Source organism: Zalophus californianus, chromosome 1 (genome assembly GCF_009762305.2).
Source record: "Zalophus californianus isolate mZalCal1 chromosome 1, mZalCal1.pri.v2, whole genome shotgun sequence".
Taxonomy (NCBI): domain Eukaryota; kingdom Metazoa; phylum Chordata; class Mammalia; order Carnivora; family Otariidae; genus Zalophus; species Zalophus californianus.
Window position 1 is genome coordinate 150381184 of NC_045595.1, and position 27929 is coordinate 150409112.

At 41.0% G+C, this 27929-nt stretch overlaps 1 protein-coding gene across 1 annotated transcript; it reads left to right on the top strand.

Annotated features, from left to right (window-relative positions):
* Positions 1-27301, top strand: HCLS1 (hematopoietic cell-specific Lyn substrate 1). The gene is made up of 14 exons (XM_027584417.1): positions 1-122; positions 2840-2923; positions 3546-3619; positions 14517-14646; positions 16508-16618; positions 18363-18417; positions 22590-22700; positions 23537-23592; positions 24170-24239; positions 24854-25065; positions 25462-25566; positions 26086-26302; positions 26442-26510; positions 26710-27301. Exons 2-14 carry the CDS (start codon positions 2840-2842, stop codon positions 26844-26846), a joined length of 1431 nt encoding a protein of 476 aa, XP_027440218.1. The 5' UTR covers positions 1-122; the 3' UTR covers positions 26847-27301.
* The last annotated feature ends 628 nt before the right edge of the window (positions 27302-27929 follow it).

A 27929-nucleotide genomic window follows, 5' to 3' on the forward strand; every position in this document is an offset into this window, starting at 1 on the left:
ACCTGAATACGGAACTGAAGCAGCAGCTCAGAGTCTCTTGCTCTGAAGTGGCAGCACAGAGAGGGAGCCCAGTGACGACGTGAAAAGCTGGGAGCTTAGAGCAGACACTCGCGCTACTGGAGGTGGGTACTCTGAGCAGTGGGAAAGTCGGGGAGCGCAGGGCAAGAGCTGAATTAAGAGGAACCTACCTGGCTCTTAGTCCTCGGTGAGAGATGAAGTCCTTGCTAATAGGCTCTTAAGCTTTTATGGCCAGAGGCCTGGGGGTGAGTGTTTGTGGGTAATAAGCATCTGGGGATGGAAATGGAAATGAGGGTCTGGAGCTCAGGGCACAGGATTCAGCAGCCATCCAGGACCCCTAGTTTCTGCTGACAATCTACAACCCCCTCCTAAGGCCTGTTGTTCCTAGGCACTGAGATGGGAGGAGGACCACAGGAGATGAAGACAGAGTCTCTGTCCTTGGAGAACATAGGGTCTAGTAGAGAGACAAAACTCACTAGGAGACATTGTGACAGACAGAGCAGGAAGTGGTTGCTTCTGTACACCAGTGCTGAGCGCCAGGGCAGATGGAAGCCCAGTGAAGGCATGACGGACGGTTCGATGAGGGCTAGTTTCTATGACTGTAGGATCATATAATCCCAGAATGGCCTAAATGAAGGGGACTGGATGGATTAGCTAAGTTAACCTCTTCATTTATTTTCCACTGGGGAAAACTGAGCATCAAAGATGTTCAATGATTTACCAAATTAGCATTTTAAATTGCCTTCCCTGGTACCTGACAAGTAAGTACATACCTTATGTTGATTCCTTTACCCCTGTTTCCACAGAGGCTTAGTAACAGAGCTGTGGTGACCTTCTGACTCAAGGTCCATGTACTTTACTGACGCTGTAGGGCAGCCTTGTGATGAGGCCCTTGATTGTGCCTGCAGTCCTGGGCACCATTGCTCACCAACTTACTCCCCAGTCCCCTACCGCTAATAGCACCTCTCGCTTTCCTATTTCTGGCCAGTAGGTCAAGGACACCAAATTGTCTCTGTATCAGAAACTTCCCTTTGTTTCAAAAATACATGAGGATGGGAGATTTTTTGGGGTGAGTTAGGCTGAGGCCTCAGAGGATCAGCAGGAAAGAGGAGAAGACCATCAGTCCTAGTTGCTTCCTTTTTGATCATGGATATTTCAGAAACTTCTCCTTTCCAGTTTTCTGTGTGAAGTCATTTTGTCAAAAAGGAGCCCAGGAGCCAGGACCATAGGCCTTCTCTACCTGCTCTCCCATCCATAACTGTTGCCCCACAGGGGAAGGCAGAGCTGTTTTGGGCAGGGACTCATCCCACAGTGTAGCTGATTCAGTCGATACTTCTTCACTGTCCTCTTTGCATCTCTTTAACCAACCTTCCCCCTAATTTCCCTGGGCTAGTTTCCAAGGGGATTCTTTCTCTCTCTCTTTTTTTTTTTAATTTTATTTATTTATTTGAGAGAGAAAGAGAGGGAGAGCACAAGCTGGGGGGACAGGGGAGGGAGAAGCAGACTCCCCATTGAGCAGGGAGCCCGGTGTGGGACTTGATCCCAGGACCCTGGGATCATGACCTGAGCCGAAGGCAGACGCTTAACCGACTGAGCCACCCAGGCACCCCTCTAAGGGGATTTTCAAAGAGTGTGGAGAAAGATGGAGTTTTCATGTAGAAAGGAAAATCGGAGACTCTGAGCGCCTGTATGGAGACACTATGGAGTCCCAGGAGCAGTTAAGAGGAACTCATTTAGAAGACAGTAAAGAGCATAGGAAAAGACACCAGTGGAATGAGGCGTCCAGGGAAGGATCAGTAGGGGAGTTGCCACCTAGCAAGTGGTATCAGGGTCAAGAAGTCTCAGTGTCCCCCAAGCAGATAAGCATTATCCATTCTTTCCTCTTCACACGGAAATCCAGGATCCCACAGATGCAGAGCAACTTGCTGCTCCTCATGCATAACTGGCAGGGCCAATGGAAACACTGGGGATGCCACAGTAGAATAACAATTTGGCTCCCCTTCATACTAGTGTTCTCTAAATATTTCTTTATTGTTTATTTAGTTAATAAAAATCTAATAACTCCTAATGTTCAAAATAAGGGATTCATTACATGTTATTTTTTGAACCAGCTATCTTCCTTAGAAATATAATTGAACTTTTTAAAAATTAAAGAATAGGTGATTCATTCCCAGCAAATAATGCTTCCCTATGTGTTATTCAGGATAGGAGTCTTAGCTGACTGCCCTACTGACCTCATGCACCTGTTCAGTAGCTGCTCTTAGAGTGGAGATGGGACAGCAACTTGTACTGGAGTTGGGATTTTCTCGGTAGAATTATGCAGGTTGTAGAGAGGAGTGTAGGTGTTCACTTTATTCAGAGCTGGACCAATATACATTTCAACAGATATAACAGGAGTCATGAATAGAAACATGAGTGGGTTGGTGCTATAATTCTAGGGATGCCCTAGTAACCGTCATTGATTGCCACTTCAAGCCACTGACCAGCTAGCCTTGGGATACAAATGAATTATCCCAGCGCTTTATTTAACATTAAAGGTTATTTACCATTACCTACATTACCAACATTTAACATTACCTATACCCAGACTCAGTAGGCTTAGGCCATGTTAGTTTAGCTTGAATAAATCCTCCTCCCCACTCCTGTAACTGAGCAAAAGTATTTTCCTAAAACTTACATCTGCTTTGCCTCAGCTTCTATTTTATTCTAAGAAAAAATAGCAAAACCACTGGACTGCTATATCATTGATTGACTTCAGCATTCTTGTTTTCCCTCTTCTTGATTTTCTCCTCCTAATTATTCCCATTTCTGTCACCCTCAGATGTGGAAGTCTGTAGTAGGGCATGATGTATCTGTTTCTGTGGAGACCCAGGGTGATGACTGGGACACAGACCCTGACTTTGTGGTGAGTTTGGGAATAGCTTTGCTTAGAAAATCAATAAAAGGTGGAGGTGGGGGGATGAGGGAAGGGCATCTGGGCCACTCTGTCATCTTTGAGGGGGTTTAGAAAGGACAATCTGGGACTGAAATAGCCCTAATGGTAGAACTGACTGGTAGGACAGTTGGCTGTCATGAGTGGGGCATGCATGATAGTTGATGTTGAGGATGGAAGGGGACAGGGGCAGAGGTGTTTGACATTGTGACTGAGGGGCTATGACAAGCCATGGTGAAGGTGAGGTTATAAATAGGTGGGTTAACCTGGGTCTCCTTTGGCCTGTGAGCCAGGATATGAGCTAGACCCGTGTAATTTGTGGGGATTCAGTAGTCGTAGAAGACCTGAAGGGAGCAGAAAGGGAGGTTTCAGAGCCCACCAGTTTAATGTTAACATGGTGGGGGGCAGGGTCGGGTAAAATGAGGGAGGAGTCTGAGTAAAGATCCTGAGTAAAGACCCTAACTTTACTTTTACAAAAAGTAAAGAGGAGGCAGGAGATGCAGGAGACCTGGAGGGCATGTGTGCCAGCTGCATGGGCTCTCTCCATGTGGCACATCGCTTGCCATCACTTATTGCTCAATGTTGTCTTTTGCAGAATGACATCTCTGAGAAGGAGCAACGTTGGGGAGCCAAGACCATTGAGGGCTCTGGACGCACAGAGCATATCAAGTAGGTGCCAAAAGGACCGGGGAACGGGAAAAGAGTGTGGGAGGAGCCTGAGGAAAACTTGGAAACTCAGGGGAAGATGAGGGAAGAAGGAGGAGAGGAGGGAGTTAATGTCTATGCATCTTTGTGTTTGTTGTTTCTCAAATCTGTCCCTGTGTGTCCCTTTGTGCATCATTGTGTATTTCTGTTTCATGTCTCTCCTCTTATCCCCTCAGCCTTATTCTCTCTCTTATTTCTGACAACTATGCTATTTTCCCCAGTGGGTCTATTATAAGAGATTCAGAGAGGAAGTGGCTCATATACTGAGGTTGTGTCACTTTATATCCACATAAATATGTGTCTAGAATGTAGGTAACTTCAGATGGGCCAAGAAGGATTCAGTAAAACATCAAGGTAAATAACTCAGAATAAATATTGTAAGAAGAGGACAATATTAGGTCCCATACCTGGCCTGGATGATTTTTAAAATAAAAATTTGTATTTGGCTACTTGACAGAAGCTGGAAACCATGAATGGTAATGGGAAGAAATGTCACACTTGGAAAACCTGTTGATTAAAACTATTTTAGTAATGGTGTTTACGGGTCTTAAAAGTCATAACCTAATATTTTATCAGAAATAAAAGCAAACCGTGGGGTGCCTGGGTGGCTCAGTCATTAAGAGTCTGCCTTCGGCTCAGGTCATGATCCCAGGATCCTGGGATCGAGTCCCGCATCGGGCTCCCTGCTCAGTGGGAAGCCTGCTTCTCCCTCTCCCACTCCCCCTGCTTGTGTTCCCTCTCTCGCTGTGTCTCTCTCTGTCAAATAAATAAATAAAATCTTTAAAAAAAAAAAAAAGAAATAAAAGCAAACCAACAAAACACTCATACTATAAGAGAGAAGGAACTTTAGACATATCCAAGGGTTTCTGTGGTATATATTGTATATTCACATCGAAAGATTCCCTCTTCTCCTCATGGATTGTTCAGGATCATCTAACCAGGGCTGTCTGCTTTGGAATGTATCAGAAGGTCAAATATGAGTAGCAAGGTAGACACAATCAACAGCATAACAAAAGCAAAAATAAAAAAGCAAAAATTAACAATTACACACAAATTGACAAAATTAATATAGCTTAAAATTCCATTTTAACTACCCACACACACTCTAACAACAGTGTTTTTACCTCTTTTCCCCCTAGATTTTAAAATGTCGATGGATGACCACATTGCACAAACAATGCACTATGAAAACTTGGCATATGTTTATATAATTTGATAATATTCAATACTATGCATTGTTGTTTGATCAGACATAATGATTTATCTTATGTAAATGTAATGAATATTGTTCTTAAACAAACCAGGTAATTCTGGAAGCATTTGGAAAGATGAAAAAAATGGAACAGGGACATGGAAGAAGTTTCTTGATGCTCTTTTGCAGGCTCATAGATTAAAAAAAAAAAGATCCTTTCCTGAGTAAAGGCTACTCAGCCCTAATATCCTGAGAACTGTTAGGAGGATACAAATATTCCTTGTACCTTTCCCCAACCAGTGCCTGTCTCATGCATAGTAGGAGCAGAACATTTTAAGGAAGACTCCTAAATCCTTGCCATGATCTTATAGAAAGAGCTTGAGTTTGGATATCAGATAGATTTAGGTTCAGTGGACAGCCCAGCAGCTACGAGTCATGTGAATTTAGACATATAATGTCTCCTAATCTCAGTTTATTTATCAAATGGGGATAATAATGGCTACCCTGCAGAATATGGTTAGAATTCAATGGGCTAACATGTATCAACTTTCTAGTGCAGTATTTAGCACCTCTTAAGCAGCTCAATAATATTTCTCTTTCTTGTTACTATAGATTGGTTTAAATCAGATTTTATTCCTAAAAACCTAGCATAAACTTGTAAAAAAATGACAGTCTTTCTTCTTCCTAAGTGATGTTTACTTGGACTGTGGTGTTACACAATTCAGTATATTCATTAGCCTGACTCCTGACCCTTGGAATTGTAAAATGTAGTGACTTTGGATGTCACCTTATTAGCCTAACTGGATCTCTATATGATAACATAAATGGTGGAGACATTTACACAAAAATCCACTCCCCTCCCATTTACCTACCCTACCAAGGGTACCTACCCTACGCCAAGGTGTAAAAGCCCTATCTCTGCTAGTACTAGCCAGGTAACGGTGGACAGGTCCCTTTTCCTCTCTGATTCTCCGTTTTCCCACTGGGATCAAAAAGACCTCTAGAGGAACTTCCATTAGTAAATCTCTAATATTCTGGGATTCTTTCTGGCTGGTGTGGGTTAAGCCAATTTTTAAGGTCAAATGGGAATCACTAAGGGCTTTGGAAAGGAGGGGGAAGTTGGAGAGGAGAACAGTAGCTGCAGAGCTGAGATCACTCAGAACAGGAAAAGGAAGTGATTGTGGTTCTCACTAATCTCACTACCTTCCCCCGCATCATAATCTTTCTTTTTAAAGTCTGCCTAAAGTATATTTAGTTTGGGGAGTATATTTGGCTTGGTAATTCAGTGAATAGATCAAATGGTAGTTTCCATCCCTCATCTATTGTATAGAGAAGCCCTAGGCCAGGCAGCTCCAAGCAACCTAGTGTTTGAAGGGCTCTGGCCCTTTCCTCCAGCTTCTTTCTGCCAGTCTTGCTCTCTCTTGCTCATGTGCCTCTTTACAGTCAGTATATCCCATGTCCATCCCTGGCTGGATGTAAACACTGAGCTGCCTCTTGTCACTATACATTAGTCTTGCCTGTTCCAGAATTTTATGTAAATGCAGTACAGAATGTATTCTTTTGTGTCTGTCTTCTTTCACTCACCATAATTTTTTGAGATCTATCCGTGGTCTTCGCGTATCAGTCTTTTTTTTTTTTAGATTTTATTTAAATTCACTTTAGTTAACATATAGTATATTATTAGTTTCAGGGGTAGAATTTAGTGATTCATCAGTTGCATACAACACTCAGTGCTCATTACATCAAGTGCGCTCCTTAAAGCCCTTTGACCAATTACCACATCCTCCCACCCACCTCCCTTCAACAACCCTCAGTTTGTTCCCTAGAGTTAAGAGTCTCTTAGCGTTTGCCTCCCTCTCTGTGTATAAATAGTCTTTTTGTTCCTTTTTACTGTCAAATAGTTTTCCATTGTATGGATATACCATAGTTTAGTTTATCCATTACCCTTCTAATGGACATCTGGATTGTTGACAATTTGGGACTATTACAAATAAAGCTGTCGTGAACATTTGTGTCCAGAGCTTTTAGTTGACACACATTTTTATTTCTCTTGGGAAATAACTTGGAGTAGAATTGCTGAGTTATATAATAAGCATATTTATTTTTTTAAGAAATTACCAAACTGTTTTCTGAAAGGAATTTACCACTTTTTTATTCCTACCAATAAAGTATGGATTTCGATTGCTGTGCATCCTTGTCTATACTTGGTATTGTTAGTATTTTTAATTTTTACCACTCTTGTGGGTATGTGGTGATTTTAATTTTTTTTTCTGATGCCTAATTTTATTGAGCATCTTGCTATATGTCATTCATGTATCTTCATATATCTTCATTTGAAGTGTCTGTTCAAATCTTTTCCTCACTTTTAAAATAGATTGTTTGTATTGTTATTGAGTTTTAAGGGTTCTTTATATATTCTGGATATGTCTTTTGTGAGATATGTGTTTTACAAATATTTTCTTCCAGCTTATAACTTGCCTTTTCGTTTTATTAATGGCATCTTTTGAAGATCAGAAGATATTAATTCTAATAAAGCCTAATTTTTCAAAAACATATTTTGACTAGCACTTTATGTATCTGAGAAACTTGTCCTACTCCTTCAAATTGTGAAGATTTCCTCTTATATTTTGTTCTAAAAGATTTATAGGTTTAGCTTTTACATTTAAATCTATGGTCTCTTTCAAATTAGCTTTTTTGGGTACAGTGTGAGGCGAAGATTGAGGTTCTTTTTTTTTTTTTTTGCATGGTTATTTTATTATTCCAACATCATTAAAAGACTGTTCTTTTGGGGCACATGGGTGGCTCAGTTGGTTAAGCATCTGATTCTTGATTTCAGCGCAGGTCATGATCTAAGGGTCATGAGACAGCCCCGTATTGGGCTCTTCCTGAGCATGGAGCCTGCTTAAGATTCTCTCTCTCCCTCTCCCTCTGCCTCTCCCCACCCCCCAAAAAAGACTGTTCTTTCTCTGTTCACTTACCTAGCATCTTTGACCATATATATACAGGTCTATTTCCAGACTATTTTTTTTATCTATATGTCAACCTTGAACCACACCATACGGCACTGATTATTGTAGCTTTATATGTTATAAAGTCACACCATCCTCTAAATTTGTCTCCTTAAAAAAAAAAAAACCTTCTTACTATACCAGGACTTTAATTTACATTTCCACATACATTTTAGAATAAACTGGTCAATTACTACAAAAATGCCTGTTCATATTTTCGTTGAAATTACATTGAATCTGTAGATCATTTTATTTTTTTAATTTTATTTTTTTAAATTTTATTTTATTATGTTATGTTAGTCACCATACAATACATCATTAGTTTTTGATGTAGTGATCCACGATTCATTGTTTTCATATAACACCCAGTGCTCCATGCAGTACGTGCCCTCCTTAATTTATGGACTCTGAGAAACAAACTGAGGGTTTTAGAGGGGGGTGGGGGGATGGGTTAGCCTGGTGATGGGTATTATGTAGATCATTTTAGAGAAAATTGTCAGCTTAATGGTCTTGAATTTTCCTGTCCATGAACATTTATTTAGATTTTCTTTAATTTTTTCAGAAATATTTTTCAACGTTCAGGTCTTGGACATATTTTGTTAAATTGATGCTAAAATATTTCATGTGATTTCATGTGATAAGTGGTACTTATTTTTAACTTTTAATTATTTCCAAATGTCCATGGCCAATATAGTCATACCTCAGTGACATTGTAGTTTGGTTCCAGATCCTCACAATAAAGTAAATATCATAATAAAGCAAGTCAAATGAACTTTTTTTATTTTTCAGTGCATATAAAAGTTATGTTTACATTATATCGTAGTCTACTAAGTGTGCAGTAGCATTATGTCTAAAGAAATTTAAAAACACTTTATTGCTAAAAAATGCTAACCATCATCTGAACATTCTGTGAGTCATAATGTTTTTGCTGGTGGAGGGTCTTGCCTCCACGTTGATGGTTTCTGACTGATCAAGGAGGTGGTTGCTAAAGTTGGGGTGACTGTGGCAATTTCTTTTTTTATCTTCTTTTTAAAGATTTTATTTATTTAAGAGAGAGACAGATAATGACAGAGACAGCGAGAGACAGCACAAGCGGGAAGGAGAGGGAGAAGCAGGCTCCCTGCTCAGCTTGATCCTGGGATCATGACCTGAGCTGAAGGCAGACGTTTAACCGACTGAGCCACCCAGGCGTCCCGACTGTGGCAATTTCTATGTCAAAATTTTCTGTGCCAAAATTGGAAGTTTGCTACGTTGATTGACTCTTCCTTTTATCAGTGTAGCATGTAACACTGTTCGATAGCATTTTCCCACAGTAAAGCTTCTTTCAAAATTGGAGTCAGTCCTCTCAAAACTTGTCACTGCTTTATCATGTAAGTTTATGTAATATTCTAAATCCTTTATTGTCATTTCAACAGTCTTCACAGCATCTTTACTGGGAGTACATTCCATCTCAAGAAACCACTTTCTTTGCTCGTCCCTAAGAAGCAACTCTTCATCCATTAAAGTTGTGTCATAAAATTGCAGCAGTTCAGTCCCATCTTCAGGCTCCACTTCTAGTTCTCTTGCTATTTCCCCCACATTTGCAGTTACTTCCCCCACTGAAGTTTTGAACTCCTCAAAGTCATCCATGAGGGCTGGATGCAACTTCCTCTGAACTCCTGTTAATGTTGATATTTTGATCTCTCCTTGTGAATTACGAATGTTCTTAATGACACCTAGAATGGTGAATCCTGTACAAAAGGTTTTCAGGGTACTTTGCCCAGATCCATCAGAAGAAACCCTATCTATGGCAGCTATAGCCTCACAAGATGTATTTCTTAAATAATAGGACTTGAAAGAAGAAATTACTCCTTGATCCATGGGCAGCAGAATGGATGTTGTATCAGCAGACTTGAAAATAACATTAATTATGTAATCTCCATCAGAACTCTTGGATGACCAGATGCATTGTCAATGAGCAGTGATATTTTGAAAAGAGTCTTTCTTTCTGAACAGTAGGTCTCAACAGTGGACTTAAAATATTCAGTAAACCATGTTGTAAACAGACATGCTATTATCCAGGCTTTGTTGTTCCATTTATAGAGCACAGGCAGAGTAGATTTAGCATAATTCTTAAGGGCCCTGGGATTTTCAGAATGGTAAATGAGCACTGGCTTCAGCTTAAAATCATCAGTTGCCTTAGCCCCTAACAAGAAAGTCAACCTGTCCTTTGAAGCTTTGAAGCCAAGCATTGACTTCTTCTCTCTAGCTATGAAACTCCTAGAAGCCATCTTCTTCCAATAGAAGGCTGTGTTGTCCACGTTGAAAATCTATTGTTTAGTGTAGCCATTGTCATGAATGATCTGAGCTAGATCTTCTGGAGAACTTGCTGCAGCTTCTCCATCAGCACCTGCTGCTTTCCCTTACACTTTCGTGTTATAGAGATGGCTTCTTTCCTTAAACCTCATGAACCCACCTCTGCTAACTTCCAACTCTTTTTCTGCAGCTTCCTTACCTCTCTCAGCCTTCCTAGAATTGAAGAGAGTTAGGGCCTTGCTCTGGATTAGGCTTTGGCTTAAGGGAATGTTGTGGTTGATTTGATCTTCTATCCAGACCACTCAGACTTTCTCCAAGTCAGCAGTAAGGCTGTTTCACTGTCTTATCATTCATGTGCTCACTGGGGTAGACTTAATTTCCTTCACAAACTTTTTCTTTGTATTCACAACTTGGCTGTTTGGTATAAGACGCCTAGCTTTGGGCCTATCTTGGCTTTTGACATGCCTTCCTCACGATGCTTAATCATTTCTAGCTTTTGATTTAAAGGGAGAGACGTGATTCTTCCTTTCAGTTGAACATTTAGAGGCCATTGTATGGTTATTAACTGGCCTGATTTCAATAGTGTTGTGTCTCAGTGAAAAGGGAGAACGAGAAGAGGGAGAGAGATAGGGAAATGTCTGGTTGGTGGAGCAACCAAAATTTATGAATTAAGTTTACCATTTTATATGGGTGCAGTCCATGCTGCCGCAAAACAATTACAATAGTAACATCAGAGATTGCTGATCACAAATCACCATAACAAGTATAATAATAATGAAAAACTCTGAAATATTGTGCAAATTGTCAAAATGTGGCACAGAGACATGAAGTGAGCAAATGGTGTTGGGAAATGGTACCAGTGGACTTGCTTAATGTAGTGTTGCCACAAATCTTCAATTTGTTAAAAACACAGTATCTGCAAAGGGCAATAAAGTGGAGTGCTCCTAAAATGAGTTATACCTGTATGTAGAAGTAAAATTGATTTTGATCATGACCTTGTATCCTGTGAACTTGCCAAATGTATTTAATAGTTCTAGTAGCACATTTTGTAGATTCTTTAGGATTTTATAAATCTATGAACATAGCATCTGTGGATAAAATCTTAGTCTGTGTGACTCACCTTTTTGCTTTTACTTTTGGAACAAAACCAAAAAGATCTGTTCCTTCTCTTAGTTCATTTTTAAGGTCCTGGATTGCACTTGGCCATAAACTGCATTGCTTTATCAGTTCCACGGTATTTTAAAATTTAAAATAGGCATCTGAGAGTTAATGTGTCAAAAGTTTCTTATGTATGCCACTTAGCACATTGGATTGTAACTTTTTGCATCTCTTCCACCTGACCATTATCTCCATAGTAGAGTGCCATACACTCAAAGGTTTAATTAATATTTAATATTTATTGGGTGAAGTAGTAATATAATTAAGGCCTATTTAGAGTGGTTTCAGCTATATTCTACAGAATTTGATAAGAAGTTGGTCTTCTTTGGCCCCAATATTTTTATTTGAATTGTATTATCTATTGGCATGATCCTCGGATTAGCCTTGCTGTCATCCATGAGGTGGAAATTCCTGAATCTCATTTTTTCCCTTTTAAAAACTTGTTTTAACTATGATATAGTTATGACCTACGTGGCGATCATTGGACTCATTAAAACTTTGCACATTTTCCTCATTTGAAAGTAATGCTTAGCCCCACTTTCTTCATTCTTCATCTGAATATCTTGGTTGGGCAAGAACAGCTATTTACATGTTCTTGGAACCAATCGCTTTTTTGACACAGGTATTTCTAAAGTGTCAGAGTTGTTGAACTAGCAACACAGGATCTCTGCCTCCACTGCTGCCAGACGGTTTAAAGCAGAGACACGGGAACAGATGGTTCTTCCAGCACTTGGCTTATTGCATCTGGTTCAAAGCCAGCTTTCTAAAATTAACCGTGACTAAAGCTGAGAAGGCTTTTAAAAAAGACTCTTGGTGGGCTCATCCTCCAAGGCCACCAGATGGATCTATTCTCCTATGAAAGAGGAGAATTTCTGCTGTGGGGTGGCCATTCTACCTGTAACCAACGTATCTGGTTTTCTGGAGCTAGTGAAGCCCCAGGAACATCACTGTCTCAGTTGTCTAAACCTCTCTTTCTTGCTGCAGGAAGTCAGATTTTTTTATTAAGGGTTCTCTTGCCCAAATGTTTCTAAGAATCCCCAGAGGTGCTTATAGGTGTCCAAGTATCAGTCCTGATTGTCACTCACTGATGCTGGTGCTAGTGCTGAGCTATCACTTCATACCCTCAGGGCAAACAGATATTCAGAGATGCTCTCTACACTCATGGTGTAGATGGAAGGGAAGTAGGAAGGAGAATGCCTCCTTTTGGTGTTACATTCTCTTAGGGATAGAGGTGTCCCAAATCAAGGTTATTTGGGCCTTAAAGTGTAACAACATTTAGCCATAAGAGTGAAATTTATTAGTTTTTTTTAAGTCCCTGATAACGGCTTTATATTTTACTTATTCCTGGTGCAGTTACTTTTTTAATTTTAATTTTTATTTAAATTCCATTTAGTTAACATATAGTATGTTGTTAGTTTCAGGGGTAGAATGTAGTGATTCATTAGTTGCATGTAACACCCAATGCTCAGTACATCAAGTGCCCTCCTTAATGCCCATCACCCAATTACCCCATCCCCCCCACTTCCCATCCAGCAACCCTCAGTTTTTTTCCTAGAGTTAAGAGTCTCTTATGGTTTGCCTCCCACTCTATTTTTATCTTATTTTATTTTTCCTTCCCTTCCCCTATGTTCATCTGCTTTGTTTCTTAAGTTCCACATATGAATGAAATCATATATTTGTCTTTCTCTGACTAACTTATTTCACTTAGCATAATACCCTCTAGTTCCATTCATGTTGTTGCAAATGGCAAGATTTCATTCTTTTTAATGGCTGAGTAAATATTCCATTGTGTGTGTGTGTGTGTGTGTGTGTGTGTGTGTACATCTTCTTTATCCAATTACACTGTTGGTGGGAATGTAAACTGGTGCAGCCACTCAGGAAAACAGTGTGGAGGTTCCTCAAAAAGTTAAAAATAGAACTACCCTATGACCCAGCAATTGCACTACTATGTATTCATCTAAAGGATACAAACATAGTGATTTGAAGGGGCACGTGCACCCCAATGTTTATAGCAGCAATGTCCACAATACCCAAAATATGGAAAGAGCCCAGATGTCCATTGAAAGATGAATGGATTAGTTTTTATTAGCTTTTTTTTTTTCATTTCCGTATAGCTGATATATAATGTTACATTAGTTTCAGGTGTACAACTTAGTGATTTGACAAGTTTATACATTATGCCATGTTCACCACAAGTGTAGCTACCATCTGTCCCGTTACATCACTATTATAATATCATTGACTATATTTCTTATGCTGTGACTATTATTCTTTTTTATTATTATTATGTTCAGTTAGGCAACATATAGTACATCATTAGTGTTCAATGATTCATTAGTTGTGTATAACACCCAGTGACTCTTATTCTTGTGATGCATTTATTCCATAACTGGAAGCCTGCACCTCCCTTTCATCCATTTTGCCTAATCCCCATCCCCTTTGGCAAACAAAAGTTTGTTCTCTGTATTTATAGATCTGATTCTGCTTTTTGTTTGTTTTATTAGATTTTAGCTTTAGGAATTATCAGATTTGGGGACAGAGGTGAAGGGCATTCATTTTTGACAAGAATATACACAAAATATTTAATGTATAGATAAATCTCCCAAAACTACATTTTTCCTAACCATCATTGCTAATGAGTTCCTAGTATTCCATTGAGAGGTAATATTGCAATTTACTTAATTATTCTCCGAGTATTGGCCATATAAATTATTTCTTAATTTTGCTATTATATTCAGTGTTTCAGTGCACAGTATTAGACATTAAGGCTTGCCATGTTTAAAATTATTTCTTTGGGGGTAAACTCTCAGGACAAGAATGTGTGGGTAAAGGGTATATAAATATTTCTGTGCTTCTTGAGAGAGAATATCTAATGCCAGAAGGAAAATAACTTCCCAGTTACTAGAATATAATTGGTGTCACTCTTCTGTAATATTCAGGAGCATGAAAAATGAGGCAAATATCAGAAGGTTATTTAGTGGAATAACTGACTAGAGGAAATATTATTGGCTTATGGAGAGTTTAAATCGGACTATGGTCTGTAGGCCACACTAATCTCTTACTCTCAGACCCAGTATTGATATACTTTGGGGGCTCTCAGATTATTGCTAAAAATAAACAACACACCTCAAGATTTCTATTTTTCTGGGAAGGAGAATTCATTGACTTCCCTGTGCTAGATGAGTCTCTGTCATGTGGTTACTTCCAGCATCCACCAGCTGAGGAACAAAGTGTCAGAGGAGCATGATAGTCTCAAGAAGAAGGAGATGGAAGCAGGGCCCAAAGCATCCCATGGGTATGGAGGTCGGTTTGGGGTGGAAAGAGACCGAATGGACAAGGTAAGTTGAAAGGAAGATATTTGCTTTAAGACAACAGATAGATTCGTTTATTGATATCATGGTTTAAAACTTGTTCAAAAGTACAGTATTCATTTGGGCTTTAAAATAGAATGTCCACATATTATTTTTATCATTTTTTTTTCTGATATCAACACATAAAATACAGATGGTGGAAAACAGGATTCAAAAAATTTGAAGGGGTGGCCCACAGTAGGCCCAGCCATACGGTAACTCCTAGACTGAGGAGACGGGGTCACAATTAGAGAAGGAAAAAAATATGTTTTAAAATCATTTACTGCTTTTGAATGTTTGTATATTATGTCGATGTTACAACTTCTCTTATTTTCTTTACTGTGTACTTAGTGTTCTTTTTGTATATATATCATATCTAACATGTGCACATGTGAAAAATATTGATGTGAATTTATTAGATGCCTTCAAATATGAATATTGTTTTCCTTTATCCATTAGCTACTATAAAAGTATATGATAAAAAATGCTTGTATTATAAATCATAGTTTCCACTGATTTTCCTAACCTCAAAGATAGTGATATATGCCTATAACAAAAAACATTTTATCTCCAAGGAGAAAAAAATAAATATTCAGTAAAAGCCATTAGTTCACCCTCAAGAAGTGTTTTGTTTTGTCACTGTGTTAAGTGCAACATAGGCTTATAGTCTCCACAAAATTCCTAGGAAAAAACTAAAATAGATAAACATTCATTCGTTCTTAAATTCACAAGCAAATCTGACCTACACAGACCTAAAAATACTGCAAAATGAGCTCCCGGGAGCTCATACAGGGCAGTGTTTCACATCAGTCTCGGTATTGATAATGTTTGTCCCAGCATGAGCTTGGAAATACAGGAGGAAGGAGAAGCTTTTTAATTTCTTCTTAGTTGAGACTCTGTAAGGTATCATTATTTGGTTTGAAGTACTACTCAAGTCCCAGATTATTAAAGTATCCATATCTAAATATTGCAAGAGAGATAGTTTTCAAAACCAAATAGAAAGTAAAACAATACATGGAGTAAAAAGTGGAGGGGAATAGGAAAGTTATATGCCCTCTTGGGCTACTTGCAGTATTGTCTGCCAACCCCTTTTGGTGTAGACTCAGTCACTGTTAAATATCAGGGCTCGGTTGGCTCTTCTGAAATTTGATGGACACCCAGGCACAAAGATCCAGAACAAAAGCATCTGGCTATTTTCATGAAATATGCTATCTTAGCTGCAGCATTTAGTCAGTTCCCTTTGATCGCTCTTCAGTAACTACCTCATTCTATTTTGACCCATAAATCCCTTGTTTTTAGCTTTCTTTTTGTTTCTGGTTTAAACACTGTTCTGTCTACCTCGTCTCTTTCCTTGGGGTTCCCAGTCCATCCTATAGGAGTTTCCTGAATGATGGGTTCCTAATGGTTATTAAAGAAGACTTGGGATGTGCAAGCCTCCAGAAAAAGTAACCTTGCTCTCCCTGTATCACATGTTGCTTATGTGATACACTGGTGGAGGCTGTGAGACTGACCCAGAATGGAATTTCTGGCATTCTTACATCCCAACCCATGTCTGCATCATTTCTTTTCTTTTTTTTTTTTTTTCAAAATTTTATTTAAATTCAAGTTAGATCACATATAGTGTAGTATTAGTTTCAGGGGTAATGTAGTGATTCATCAGTTGCATGTAACACCCAGTGCTCATCACATCACCTGACCTCCTAATGCCCATCACCAAGTTACCCCATCCCCCACCCCATCCCCTCCAGCAACCCTCAGTTTTTTCCCTATAGTTAAGAGTCTCTTATGGTATCATTTCATTTTTTATGGTCATTTTTGTCTTTCACTCATTCAATCTGATTTTTCTTAGAGTGCCGTGGGCCATGAGTATGTTGCTGAGGTGGAGAAGCACTCTTCTCAGACTGATGCTGCCAAAGGCTTTGGGGGCAAATATGGAGTTGAGAAGGACAGGGCAGACAAGGTAAGTCTCTCCCTGTGCTACCCAGCTCAAATCATGTGGGATTTACCAATACTCACCGTTGAATGTGGGTCTACACTTCTCCTATGGAAAGACAGGGCAGTGGACTCAGGGGAGTCCATCATAAGGATAGCCCCCATAAACTTCCTTAGCAAGTTCTTTGGTGCCACTTTGGGAGACCACATGCTGAGCTGAATAGTGTTAATTTAAATGAGACAAAGATTCTCAAACTCTGTTTAGATAAGGAATCCGTCAAACCACTGATTTTTATTATACCTGTACGCATGAAGAAAGAAGAGGGAAATTTCAAAGCTCCTCATTTGGTCAAATATCAAAATGTCATTATTTATGTCTTTCAGGAGAACACAGATGTTAGCTTAAGTATGATTAAGCAAACAATCAAGTAAAACAGCTAATTAGGGTTATAATGTTTTTAGAAGGTAAAGGTTACATTTCACAGGATTTAGCACCAAATCTCTGAAGTCCAGAGGTTTTAAAGATTCCTTTTTACAAAAAAAGTAGTTTTAAAGAGAGGAGAATGCCCAACCAGCAGCACCACCCAGGCGCCCCAGATTAGACTCTTTGATCTTGTTTTTTATGGTGCAGAATAGTGTCTCTTCCCTTGCAGCTGCATGCAGACAGGACATTTCCTTCACAGCTAGCTGAGATTTTCTTTTTACCTGCAGTTGTTAATTAGGTGGGTCTGAATCCTTAAAGCTAAGTGTTAAAATGTTACTTGCATTTTAGGGGGGTGGGCAGAAAAGTTTCAAAATTACTGTAAGGAAAAGGAAAAACATAGCAGGTAATTTTTTAAGGCAGTAATGGAGTATGGAGCATGCAATGTTCTCTAGCCTTCCATCTTGGCCTTTGCCTGATCTCATCGTTCTTTCTTTCATCTGCCTCAGAAGCCAGAAACTGAATCACCTAAACAATCAGTGTGTCATGTAAATCAGAAACAATACAAACTAATAGCTCTTGAGATGCAAAATCTAGTCTTGCTTAGAGACCAATAGGTACTGAGCTAGATGGGGATGCTTCTGTGTGGTGATGTTAGGTATTGGCCAACGTATCCAGCCCTGGAGCAGTTAGGATCTCCCAGTTGCCTCCCCCCCGCCCCCCCCCATCAAAACACATCTCTGGGTTTCTGCTGCCACTTAAGGAAAGAGAAGAGGCATAGTATAATCAGTTAGGAATGGGATAATATTTCTTACATGTGCATAGTGCTTTATAGTTTACAAGGCACTTTTCCAGCTATTATCTCATTTTAGTTTCATGAGAGTTTGGAAGAAAAGCACTAAGTTACTGACTGACACAATGCAAACCCTTTATACACCTTGCCCCCTTTAGTACTCACAATATCCCAAATAAAGAAGGATCATTTCTCCCACTTTAGAGTTGAGGTTAATAAGGCAGGTTTACCTATTTTCATTTCATATTTGAGGAGACTGAGGTTCAGTAATATAAAGGACATGCCTAAAGTTAAACAACTATAAATAGGGAAGGTTGGGGTTGGGGTTTGGATCTAGAGTTGATGAACATACAGAGCCCATGTTCATTGCTCTGTAGCACACTGCTGCTACACCAGCCTGTCAGTTCAGGGTGCTCATCTGTTTCTAGGTTAAACTCCCACTCTCAGCCCTGAGCTCTTGTAAACTAGCTTCTGGCCTGAGCTAGGGGTAAAGGTATGTGAGGGAGGGGAAAACTGGCAGCTCCAATTCTAACCAATGCACTCTCCTTTTCTCTGTAGTCAGCAGTTGGCTTTGATTACAAAGGAGAAGTGGAGAAGCACGCATCTCAGAAAGGCAAGGACCCCGCGCTTCAGCCTTAGCAACCTGATTGACCTGTTCTGCTCAGACTTCACCTCGTAATAGCTGTCATCAACTCCCTCTAGTTCCATAGTTGTTTCCTGACTCTTTTATTTATTTTTAAATCCAAGCATGTACTTCTTCTTTCTTCTTTATCTCTTTCTAGGAGATTGGCCAAGTTTTCTTTAGTTCCCCCTTTCCCTCTAATGGATTGAAAATAAGGTATTTTAGTCGTTTATTTTAGGAAGCAATCCCTAAGTTTTAACATTAATCTTTGACTTAAGTTTAAAATTAATCACTGTCTCTTCCTAGTAATAAAGGAAATGTAGAATAAGTTAATTATGTTCCTTCTACATCCTACATTCTTTGTGCCAACTGGCCAATTGTTGTTGCTCAGGATAAGGATTCCATGTGTTTTTAAACCCCACAAAAATGAATCATTATTATTATGTAGTGATACTTACTTAAATTGACCAACGTATTTACCAAGTTCCTGGTGCATCACTGTTTATTGTATCTCACTGTTTCCTCCTTTCTTCTATTTCCTTCTTACTAAAGTATATCCTTTGATAATTCTTTCCATGAGAGCCTATGAAAGAACTTCCAGGCTTTGTCTAAAAAATACATTTTGTTCCATTCTTCATTGTTATTTTCCCTTCACCTCTTTGAAGGTATTATTTCAGCCTCTTTGACATCTCTCTTGTGTAGTCTAACAATCATTCCTTTGTAGGTAACATGTCTTGTCTCTCTGTTCTGGTTTTTTTTTTTTTTTGAAAAAAAAAGGCTTTCTTTTTGTCTCTGGTATTCTCAAATATCATCAGGATATATCTAGGTGTTGGATCTATTTCTCTTATCCAAATGGGATTTACCGATCCTCTTCAACCTGAGAAATAACTTCCATTATGGAAAGTTCAAAGTCATGTTTTCTTTAGATAGTGCCTCTCCTCTTCTCTCTTTTATGCCTTCTGGAACTCATATCGATGCATATTGAGAATTCTCATTCTCATTTGCATGCCTCTCTCTTTTTTATTATTTTTATTTTTTTAAAATTTACTTATGTTATGTTAGTCACCATACAGTACATCATTAGTTTTTGATGTAGTGATCCACGGTTCATTGTTTTCATATAACACCCAGTGCTCCACGCAGAACGTGCCCTCCTTAATACCCATCACCGGGCTAACCCGTCCCCCCACCCCCCTCCCCTCTAAGACCCTGTTTGTTTCTCAGAGTCCACAGTCTCTCGTGGTTCATCTCTCCCTCTGATTTTCCTGCCTTTATTTTTCCCTTCCTTCTCCTAATGTTCCCATGCTGTTCCTTATGTTCCACAAACATTCCATGCTCATGGACCGGAAGAGTAAACATTGTTAAAATGTCTATGCTACCCAGAGCAATCTGTACCTTCAATGCCATCCCAATCAAAATTCCAATGACATTTTTCAACGTGCTGGAACAAACAATCCTAAAATTTGTGTGGAATCAGAAAAGACGCCGAATCACCAAGGAAATGTTGAAAAAGAAAAACAAAGCTGGGGGCATCACATTGCCCGATCTCAAGCTATATTACAAAGCAGTGATCACCAAGACAGCATGGTACTGGCACAAAAACAGACATATAGACCAATGGAACAGAATAGAGAGCCCAGATATAGACCCTCAACTCTATGGTCAAATAATCTTTGACAAAGCAGGGAAAAACATGCAATGGAAAAAAGACAGTCTCTTCAATAAATGGTGCTAGGAAAATTGGACAGCCACATGCAGAAGAATGAAACTCGACCATTCTCTAACACCATACCCAAAGATAAACTCAAAATGGATGAAAGAGCTCAATGTGAGACAGGAATCCATCAAAATCCTAGAGGAGAACATAGGCAGTAACCTCTTTGACATCAGCCACAGCAACTTCTTTCAAGATACATCTCCAAAAGCTAGTGAAACAAAAGCAACAATGAACTTTTGGGACTTCATCAAGATAAAAAGCCTCTGCACAGCAAAGGAAACAGTCAACAAAACAAAGAGGCAACCCACAGAATGGGAGAAGATATTTGCAAATGACTCTACAGATAAAGGGCTGGTATCCAAGATCTAGAAAGAACTTCTCAAACTCAACACCCAAAAAACAAATAATCAAGTCAAAAAATGGGAGAAGATATGAAAAGACACTTCTCCAAAGAAGACATATGAATGGCTAACAGACACATGAAAAAATGTTCATCATCATTAGCCATCAGGGAAATTCAAATCAAAACCACACTGAGATACCACCTTACACCAGTTAGAATGGCAAAAATGGACAGGGAAAGAAACAACAAATGTTGGAGAGGTTGTGGAGAAAGGGGAGCCCTCTTACACTCTTGGTGGGAATGCAAGTTGGTACAGCCACTTTAGAAAACAGTGTAGAGGTTCCTCGAAAAATTAAAAATAGAGCTACCCTATGACCCAGCAATTGCACTCCTGGGTATTTACCCCAAAGACACAGATGTAGTGAAAAGAAGGGCCATATGCACCCCAATGTTCATAGCAGCAATGTCCACAGTAGCAAAATGGTGGAAAGAGCTGAGATGCCCTTCAACAGACGAATGGATAAAGAAGATGTGGTCCATATATACAATGGAATATTACTCAGCCATCAGAAAGGATGAATACCTTTTACATCAACATGGATGGGACTGGAGGAGATTATGCTAAGTGAAATAAGTCAAGCAGAGAAAGTCAATTATTTTTATTTTTTAAAGATTTATTTATTTATTTTAGATAGAGAGTGCAGGGGTAAGGGGCACAGGGAGAGGGAGAGAGAGTCTTAAGCAGACTCTATGCCCAGTGCAGAGCCCAATTGCAGGGCTCGATCTCACAACCCTAAGATCATGACCTGAACCAAAATCAAGAGTCAGATGCTTAACCAGCTGAGCCATCCACGTATCCCAACCATATGGTCTATCTTGGTGAATGTTCTATGTGCATGAAAAAAGTGTATTCTGCAGTTTTGGGATATAATGTTCAGTAAATGTCAGTTAGGTTTTGTTAGTTGATAATGTTTGGACCTTCTATAATTTTAGATTCTTTTTGTCTAAGCATTCTATCAATTAATGTAAGAGGAGTGTTAAAATTTTCATCTAAGATCACAGGTTTTTCTATTTTTCTTCCTGTTTCTGTCGGTTTTTGCTTCATGAATTTTGATTCTGTTAATAGATTATACCAGCATATGTATTCCTCATTAATGATGATTTGTTCCCTTATTATTGTGTTATATCTCTTTCATCTCTTATAATGCATTTTGTATTGAGGTCTACTATTTCTCATATTCCTGCCATCGTTCTGATGCTTATTCTTTCTGTGGTATATATTTTTCTATATCAGCATTAATTTCTCAGCTTACAATTCCTGTGTAATAGAAGTGGTATAAAACTGGATATTTGCATTCTATATACTCAGGGTAGGCCTGGAGTTTCCAAGTCCCATAGGTAAAACTTCCCCCTATTAAATGCTGAACAAACTACAGCCCCCCTCACCATTTCCCTACATAAACGAGTAGAATTTTTCTAGAACTCTTTTATAGGAGTGAGCAGACTGCCATTTCTTTTTCCCCAGTCCCCTGTTCTTGTATAAGAACACCTGACCCTAGATCCTAATCCCTAGATACTAAATTTGGGACTTAAAACACCCTTGGGTTTTCTGAGTCAGCTCATAATTACCCTCATCTGTACAGCTTTGATTTATCTATTTGTTTCTGGAGCCAGGATTTTATTTTCTTTTTTCTTGAACTTTACTATTAAAAAAAAAAAAGATTGTTATATTTTAGCAGACATTTCTAAGTGTTTATATGGGAGTAAGAACAGGCATAAATTTCATATGTATCCGCCTTTCCCCCCTAAAAGTCTCTCCTTACATTCTCTATACTTTCCCCTTCCTTGAAGAAGGGAAAGAAATGAAATGATCTCCTCATCTTGGGTTGGAAGTAAAGGAGGAGAGGAAAGGAGTGAATAATGTTGAATTAAAGCTTACACAAGATGGCTTAGGACACTGTTTCTCTTTAATCCACCTAGATTCTAGCCCTGCTGCCTTCCCAAGTCCCTACCCCTCTGCACCCACTCCTCCTGACTTCTCTCTTCCACAGCACCTTCCTGTGGGCTGAGAGTGGGCTCTCATGACTACTCCTTCCACCATAGATTACTCTCATGGCTTTGGAGGCCGCTATGGGATAGAGAAGGATAAACGGGATAAGGCAGCTCTGGGATATGACTACAAAGGAGAAACAGAGAAACACGAGTCCCAGAGAGGTGAGTTGGGGTTGGAGAGGAGGGAGGTCACATAGTAGCACAGAGTCCTCCTTCCTTCCTTTCTGGAAGCTGACACAGAGAACCCAGAATACAGAGGTGCAGATGTGCAGTGGAGGTGGTGGTATAAAGGGTAAGTGTCTGTATGTGTGTGTGTCCGGGGGAGAAACCAGGAGGGTAGAGAGGAATGCAGCAAGATTAGGAGCAGGGCAGAGGAGGCCAAAGAGAAGGGGTCACTGAGAAAAGGGTAAAGACAGACAGGCTGGGTGATGACGCGTGGGTGATTTGGCTATGAGCCTCACAAGGACAGAGAGGTCTCTCTCTTCTCTGGGACACATAGGGGATGGCTGGAGGGCTCTCCTTATTTTTTTCCAATTTCTTCCTTTATATTCCTTCCTTTCCTGTCACTTCTCTCTGTTTCTCTTTCCCTCTTCACATCTCTCTCCCATCCATTCTCTCTCTACCCTTTTCTGCCTCTCCCCGTCCATGATTCTCTCCTCTATCCTCTGATTCTCGTTCTTCCTCATCCGTCTCTGTTTTTCACATTCCTGTCTTCTGGTCTTTCTTCCCATGATTCCTCTACCTACACATTCCTAGCATTTACTCTTCTTATGACTCTCAAAACTTGTTTTTTTTAAGATTTATTTATTTGACAGAGCGAGACAGTGAGAGAGGGAACACAAGCAGGGGGTGTGGGAGAGGGAGAAGCAGGCTTCCCACGGAGCAGGAAGCCCGATGCGGGGCTCGATCCCAGGACCCTGGCATCATGACCCGAGCCGAAGGCAGAAGCCTAATGACTGAGCCATTCAGGCGCCCTCTCAAAACTTTTTGTCCTGCAGATTATGCCAAGGGCTTTGGTGGTCAGTATGGAATCCAGAAGGACCGAGTGGATAAGGTAAAGCACCAGCACACCAATGTCTTGAGAAGAGGCCCCTAAACTGCACCTGAAGTACACTGAGATAGGAAAAGCTAAGTGTCCTGAGCTGTCTTCCTACACTCCCCATTGACTGCCTTCGGTATCTAATGGGCAAGTCTTCTGTAGCCTGAGCTTTAACTACGAAGAGTGGAGGGAGTCAGAGAGACAAAAACACATAAACTTCAGGGAAAGGTGATAGTTGAAATTTCATTGATTCCTAGGTGTTGCCTAATTCAATCTATAATCTCCTCCCACTCCGTTCACATTAGTTCTTCTTCATGCATTGGCTGGGGCCCTGCTACATTCTAGGCAACTGCACTTAGAGGTGTGAGATTCTAGGCACACTGAGCTTTCAAAAGGGGGAGCTGAGCCCACCCATTTAGAACTTTACTGCTCTCTCTGCCACAAAATAACAATATTGGAATATCCTCTTTAGCTATTGAGTGTCAGACGGTCAGGGTTACCTCCTAGAAGTCTCCAAACCCCAATACTGACTTTGGGTCATTACCATTCCCTTCTCCTCCCCACACTGCGCATACTCTTCGCCTCCCTGCAGAGCGCTGTTGGCTTCAATGAAATGGAGGCCCCAACCACAGCTTATAAAAAGACGACACCCATAGAAGCTGGTAAGTCTTAACAATTCCTTTTCTCTATGTTCCTCAACCACCTCCCCTTTCTTGTTCTTTCTTATGCCTAGACTACCTCCTCCATGCCTTTAACTACCTAGACTAGCTGAGATAGACTTGACCCTGCCTGTGTATTTCCAGATTCATTCTCCTAAAAAACTAGGTTAAGTGGATAGAGAGATAGAGTGACATTGGGAAGGAACCGTAAGGAGAGAACACAGGGAGGGAGGGATAGGAAGTCATCTGGGAAGAATACAGAAAGATAAGAGCTTGGGATGGGGGAGGAGAGGGTAGGTGGTGGTTAAAGGGCATACAGATTTAAGGAATGTGGAAAGGAAAGGATGCTAGTTAGGGGAGAAAGGCTTATAACTTAGAAAGGACAAGAGTCTGAGACTGCATGGCCTGGCTATATGGAAATCTGGGCTTTGGGGCTACATCCTCCTGCTATAATCCCCTTGTCCTCCATTAGTACTTCTTTTCCTTTCCTCCCATGAGTTCCTCTCCATCTGCTCTCTGCCTGGATATTTAACCAATTCCTTTTCTTCCTTTGAGTGCCATCCACCCCCACCACCCCGACTCAAGACAATCCTAATTCTTCTTGCCTGTGTCTGCAGCTTCTAGTGGTGCTCGTGGGTTGAAGGCAAAATTTGAGTCTATGGCTGAGGAAAAGAGGAAGCGGGAGGAAGAAGAAAAGGCACAGCAGATAGCCAGGCAGCAACAGGAGAGAAAGGCCCTGATAAAGATGAGCCATGAGGCTCAGCAGCCAGTGGACACTGTGGGAGAACCAGAGGTGCCAGCCCCATTGCCCAAGAAAATCTCTTCAGAGGTGAGTGCTTGGCCTTCTGGGGTTCCCATCCAGGATTCCTTGCCCAGATAGGAGACTAAGGAGTCCACATCACTGAGAGAAAATAAGGCACAGGCCTCCCTGGTGTAAGGCAGTCTAAAACTACTATCTCTGTCTTCAGGAAGATTTCAGTGCGAATGATTGGGCCTCATATATACCAAAATGTTGGGGGGGGGGTGGGAATCCCAGATTTACATAAACCAAATTTGCATGTTTGGCTGTGTAGCCAGTCATTGCTGCAGGAACGAGAGGAAGGAGCTATCACTTCAGGTTGGAGCCCATTTTGAGGGGTGGTTGATTTGGATTGGGTGGATATTCCAGACAGTAGAGAAGAGGGAGGTTTGCATACTTACAAGAGAGATGCTTTATTCTCCCCAGGCCTGGCCTCCAGCAGGGAGCTGTCCATCATCAGAGCCTGAGCCTGTGAGAACCAGTAAGGAACACCCAGTGCCTGCCCTGCCCTTGAGGCAGAATCCCCCAGAGGTAAGTAGAGCCCCAAAGATTCTCTGCCTCTTTCCCATCTCCTCATGTCCTAGGAAGGTGGGCCATATGAAGTGACCAACCGTCCTGGTTTGTCTGGTACTGTCCTGGTCTTAGCACTGAAAGTCTTGCATTCTGGGGACCACCCAGTCCTGGGCAGACCAGGACAGCTGGTCGTCCTGCCTGTGGTATTCCCAACAATGTGTTTTTGCTTCAATGTTTTCCCGGTCATTCAAGGAATCAGACTTGCTTTCCATTTCCCTCTCCCCACACCCTTTACATTTCCCTCCTATCACCTCTGGGTAGGTGTTTTGAGTAGGTAGGTATGGGAGGAGGTCGAGGAATAAAGATGGATAAAAGACTGGGTGCCCTTGGGGAGGCTATTAGATGGAGGCAAGGATAGAGGGGAGAAGTGGTAGGATGGTGATGGGGGGGCGGTCTTAGCAGTCCTCCCCTGGGAGGTTGTAGAGAGGTAGCTCCCGGTGGGTAGAAATCGCTCTGATCCACACCGTCTCTTCACAGGACGAGGAGCCCCCAGCTTTGCCTCCCAGGACTCCGGAAGTCCTGCAGCTGGAGGAAGAGCCTGTGTATGAAGCAGAGCCTGAGCCTGAGCCTGAGCCTGAGAATGACTATGAGGATGTTGGAGACATGGACAGACATGAGCAGGATGGTGAAACAGATGGGGACTATGAAGATGTGCTTGAAACTGAGAATCCTCCTTGTCCTTCCACTCTGGCCGGTGAGTGGTAGGGGAGAAACAGCTCCTGAATTGGGTCTAGTCCAGGGAAGGGCAAGAGGAAGAATTGCCCCCTTCCCTAGAAGGACCTGTTTTCCTTCTCCATGTTGGTGAGACCATGTTTGTGTCTCTCATTATGCAGAATCATCTGGCTACCCAGCTGGGACTGGAGCAGGGATCTCAGCTATAGCCCTGTATGATTACCAAGGAGGTAGGTTTGGAGTGGCCTGAGGGGTCTGGTGCCTGGGGGCCCTTACTAGGAGAGAGGGAGATGGATTCTGGGGGTCAGGGAAGGACCAGCCTTGGCATCAAGAAGAACAGCCCCTTTCTCTCCCTGAGGTTTACAGTGGGCACAGGAATGGAAGGATTACTGTTTGACCATCTTAATATTCCATCAATTGCCTCCCCAGAGGGAAGCGACGAGATTTCCTTCGATCCTGATGACATCATCACTGACATTGAGATGGTGGACGAGGGCTGGTGGCGGGGACATTGCCATGGCCACTTTGGACTCTTTCCTGCAAATTATGTCAAGCTCCTCCAGTAAATGGCCCTCCCTGTCTTCTGCACGGTGACTTCCCGTGTCCAAAGTTGTTCTGCCTCCACCCATGCCCCATTCCTGCTGCAAGTGTCATGAGTTGCCTGATATTCTAAACAGACTTTCTTCTCCCTCTCCACTAGGGGTTGGGGCAGAGACAAAATGAAGAAGGGGTCTCCTTCCACTCAGTGTCCTCTCTACCCTAGATGAGCTCATGCACGTTTATGTTGTGGTCCTTCCTCCTTCCCCATGAATGCTCCTTCAAATACTCTTAAGTTCTGCCTTGCTCCGTTTGTGAGCTCTGAGCTTCCTGGTTTGCTTATATGGGAAGGTATGTCTAGATTGCCTGGTTTGCTTGGCTGTGCTATTTGCCCACTTTCCTTTTCTGTGGAGAAATCTTTTAATCTTCTCTCTGTTCAGTTACATCAGAAATAAAGTGGGACTATGATTCATTTCTGTGCTGAGGTAAATAGTACTTTTTATGCAGCCCTTAATGGCCCTACTCTCACGGCTCCAATTCTCCTTCCGTCTTTCAGGCACATCTAGACGACTCCCTCCTACCACTGCCCATTGCCCTGCACCCTGGATATCAAGGGTTGGGCCTTTTCCTTAGACTGTAACTAAACCCAATCCAAAACACATTGACCTGGAAAATGGCAGTAAGATGGGGGGGCCAGGGGACCAGGAAGTTCAACTTTTTTGGCTTCAGCAGTTGTGAGAGGCCAGCCACCTTCTTTCTGGGAATAATGAGTACATTCTTTTAGGACATGATTCTTGAGGAAGAAACACAAATTGGGGGATTGAAAGGAGGAAAAGGGAGATTTGGCCAATAAAAAAGGACTAAAGCTAAAGGACCACAGGCTCCGATGAGGTGTTAAGAGGTTTTAGGGTCAGAGACAATGGCCTCTACTAGAGAAAGTTCAGGCTTCCTTGTAGCTGGATGACTGAAACTGATGGCCAAGTAGAGCAGATAGAGGAAACTTATGAGCATTCTTTCTATGGTCCAGGGCCAAGGCTGATAGGAAAAGAGGTGAATACATTTGGATAATTAGTGGTGGGCAAAGAGCAAATCATCAAGCAAATTATGGGGAT

Bases quoted from the DNA above. Each gene is read 5' to 3' on its own strand.
- HCLS1 (XM_027584417.1), top strand. From the start codon at position 2,840: ATGTGGAAGTCTGTAGTAGGGCATGATGTATCTGTTTCTGTGGAGACC. The intron at 18,418-22,589 runs GCAAGGACCCCG...CTTCCACCATAG, and splicing joins GAAGCACGCATCTCAGAAAG to ATTACTCTCATGGCTTTGGA. The intron at 26,303-26,441 runs GTGAGTGGTAGG...CTCATTATGCAG, and splicing joins TTGTCCTTCCACTCTGGCCG to AATCATCTGGCTACCCAGCT.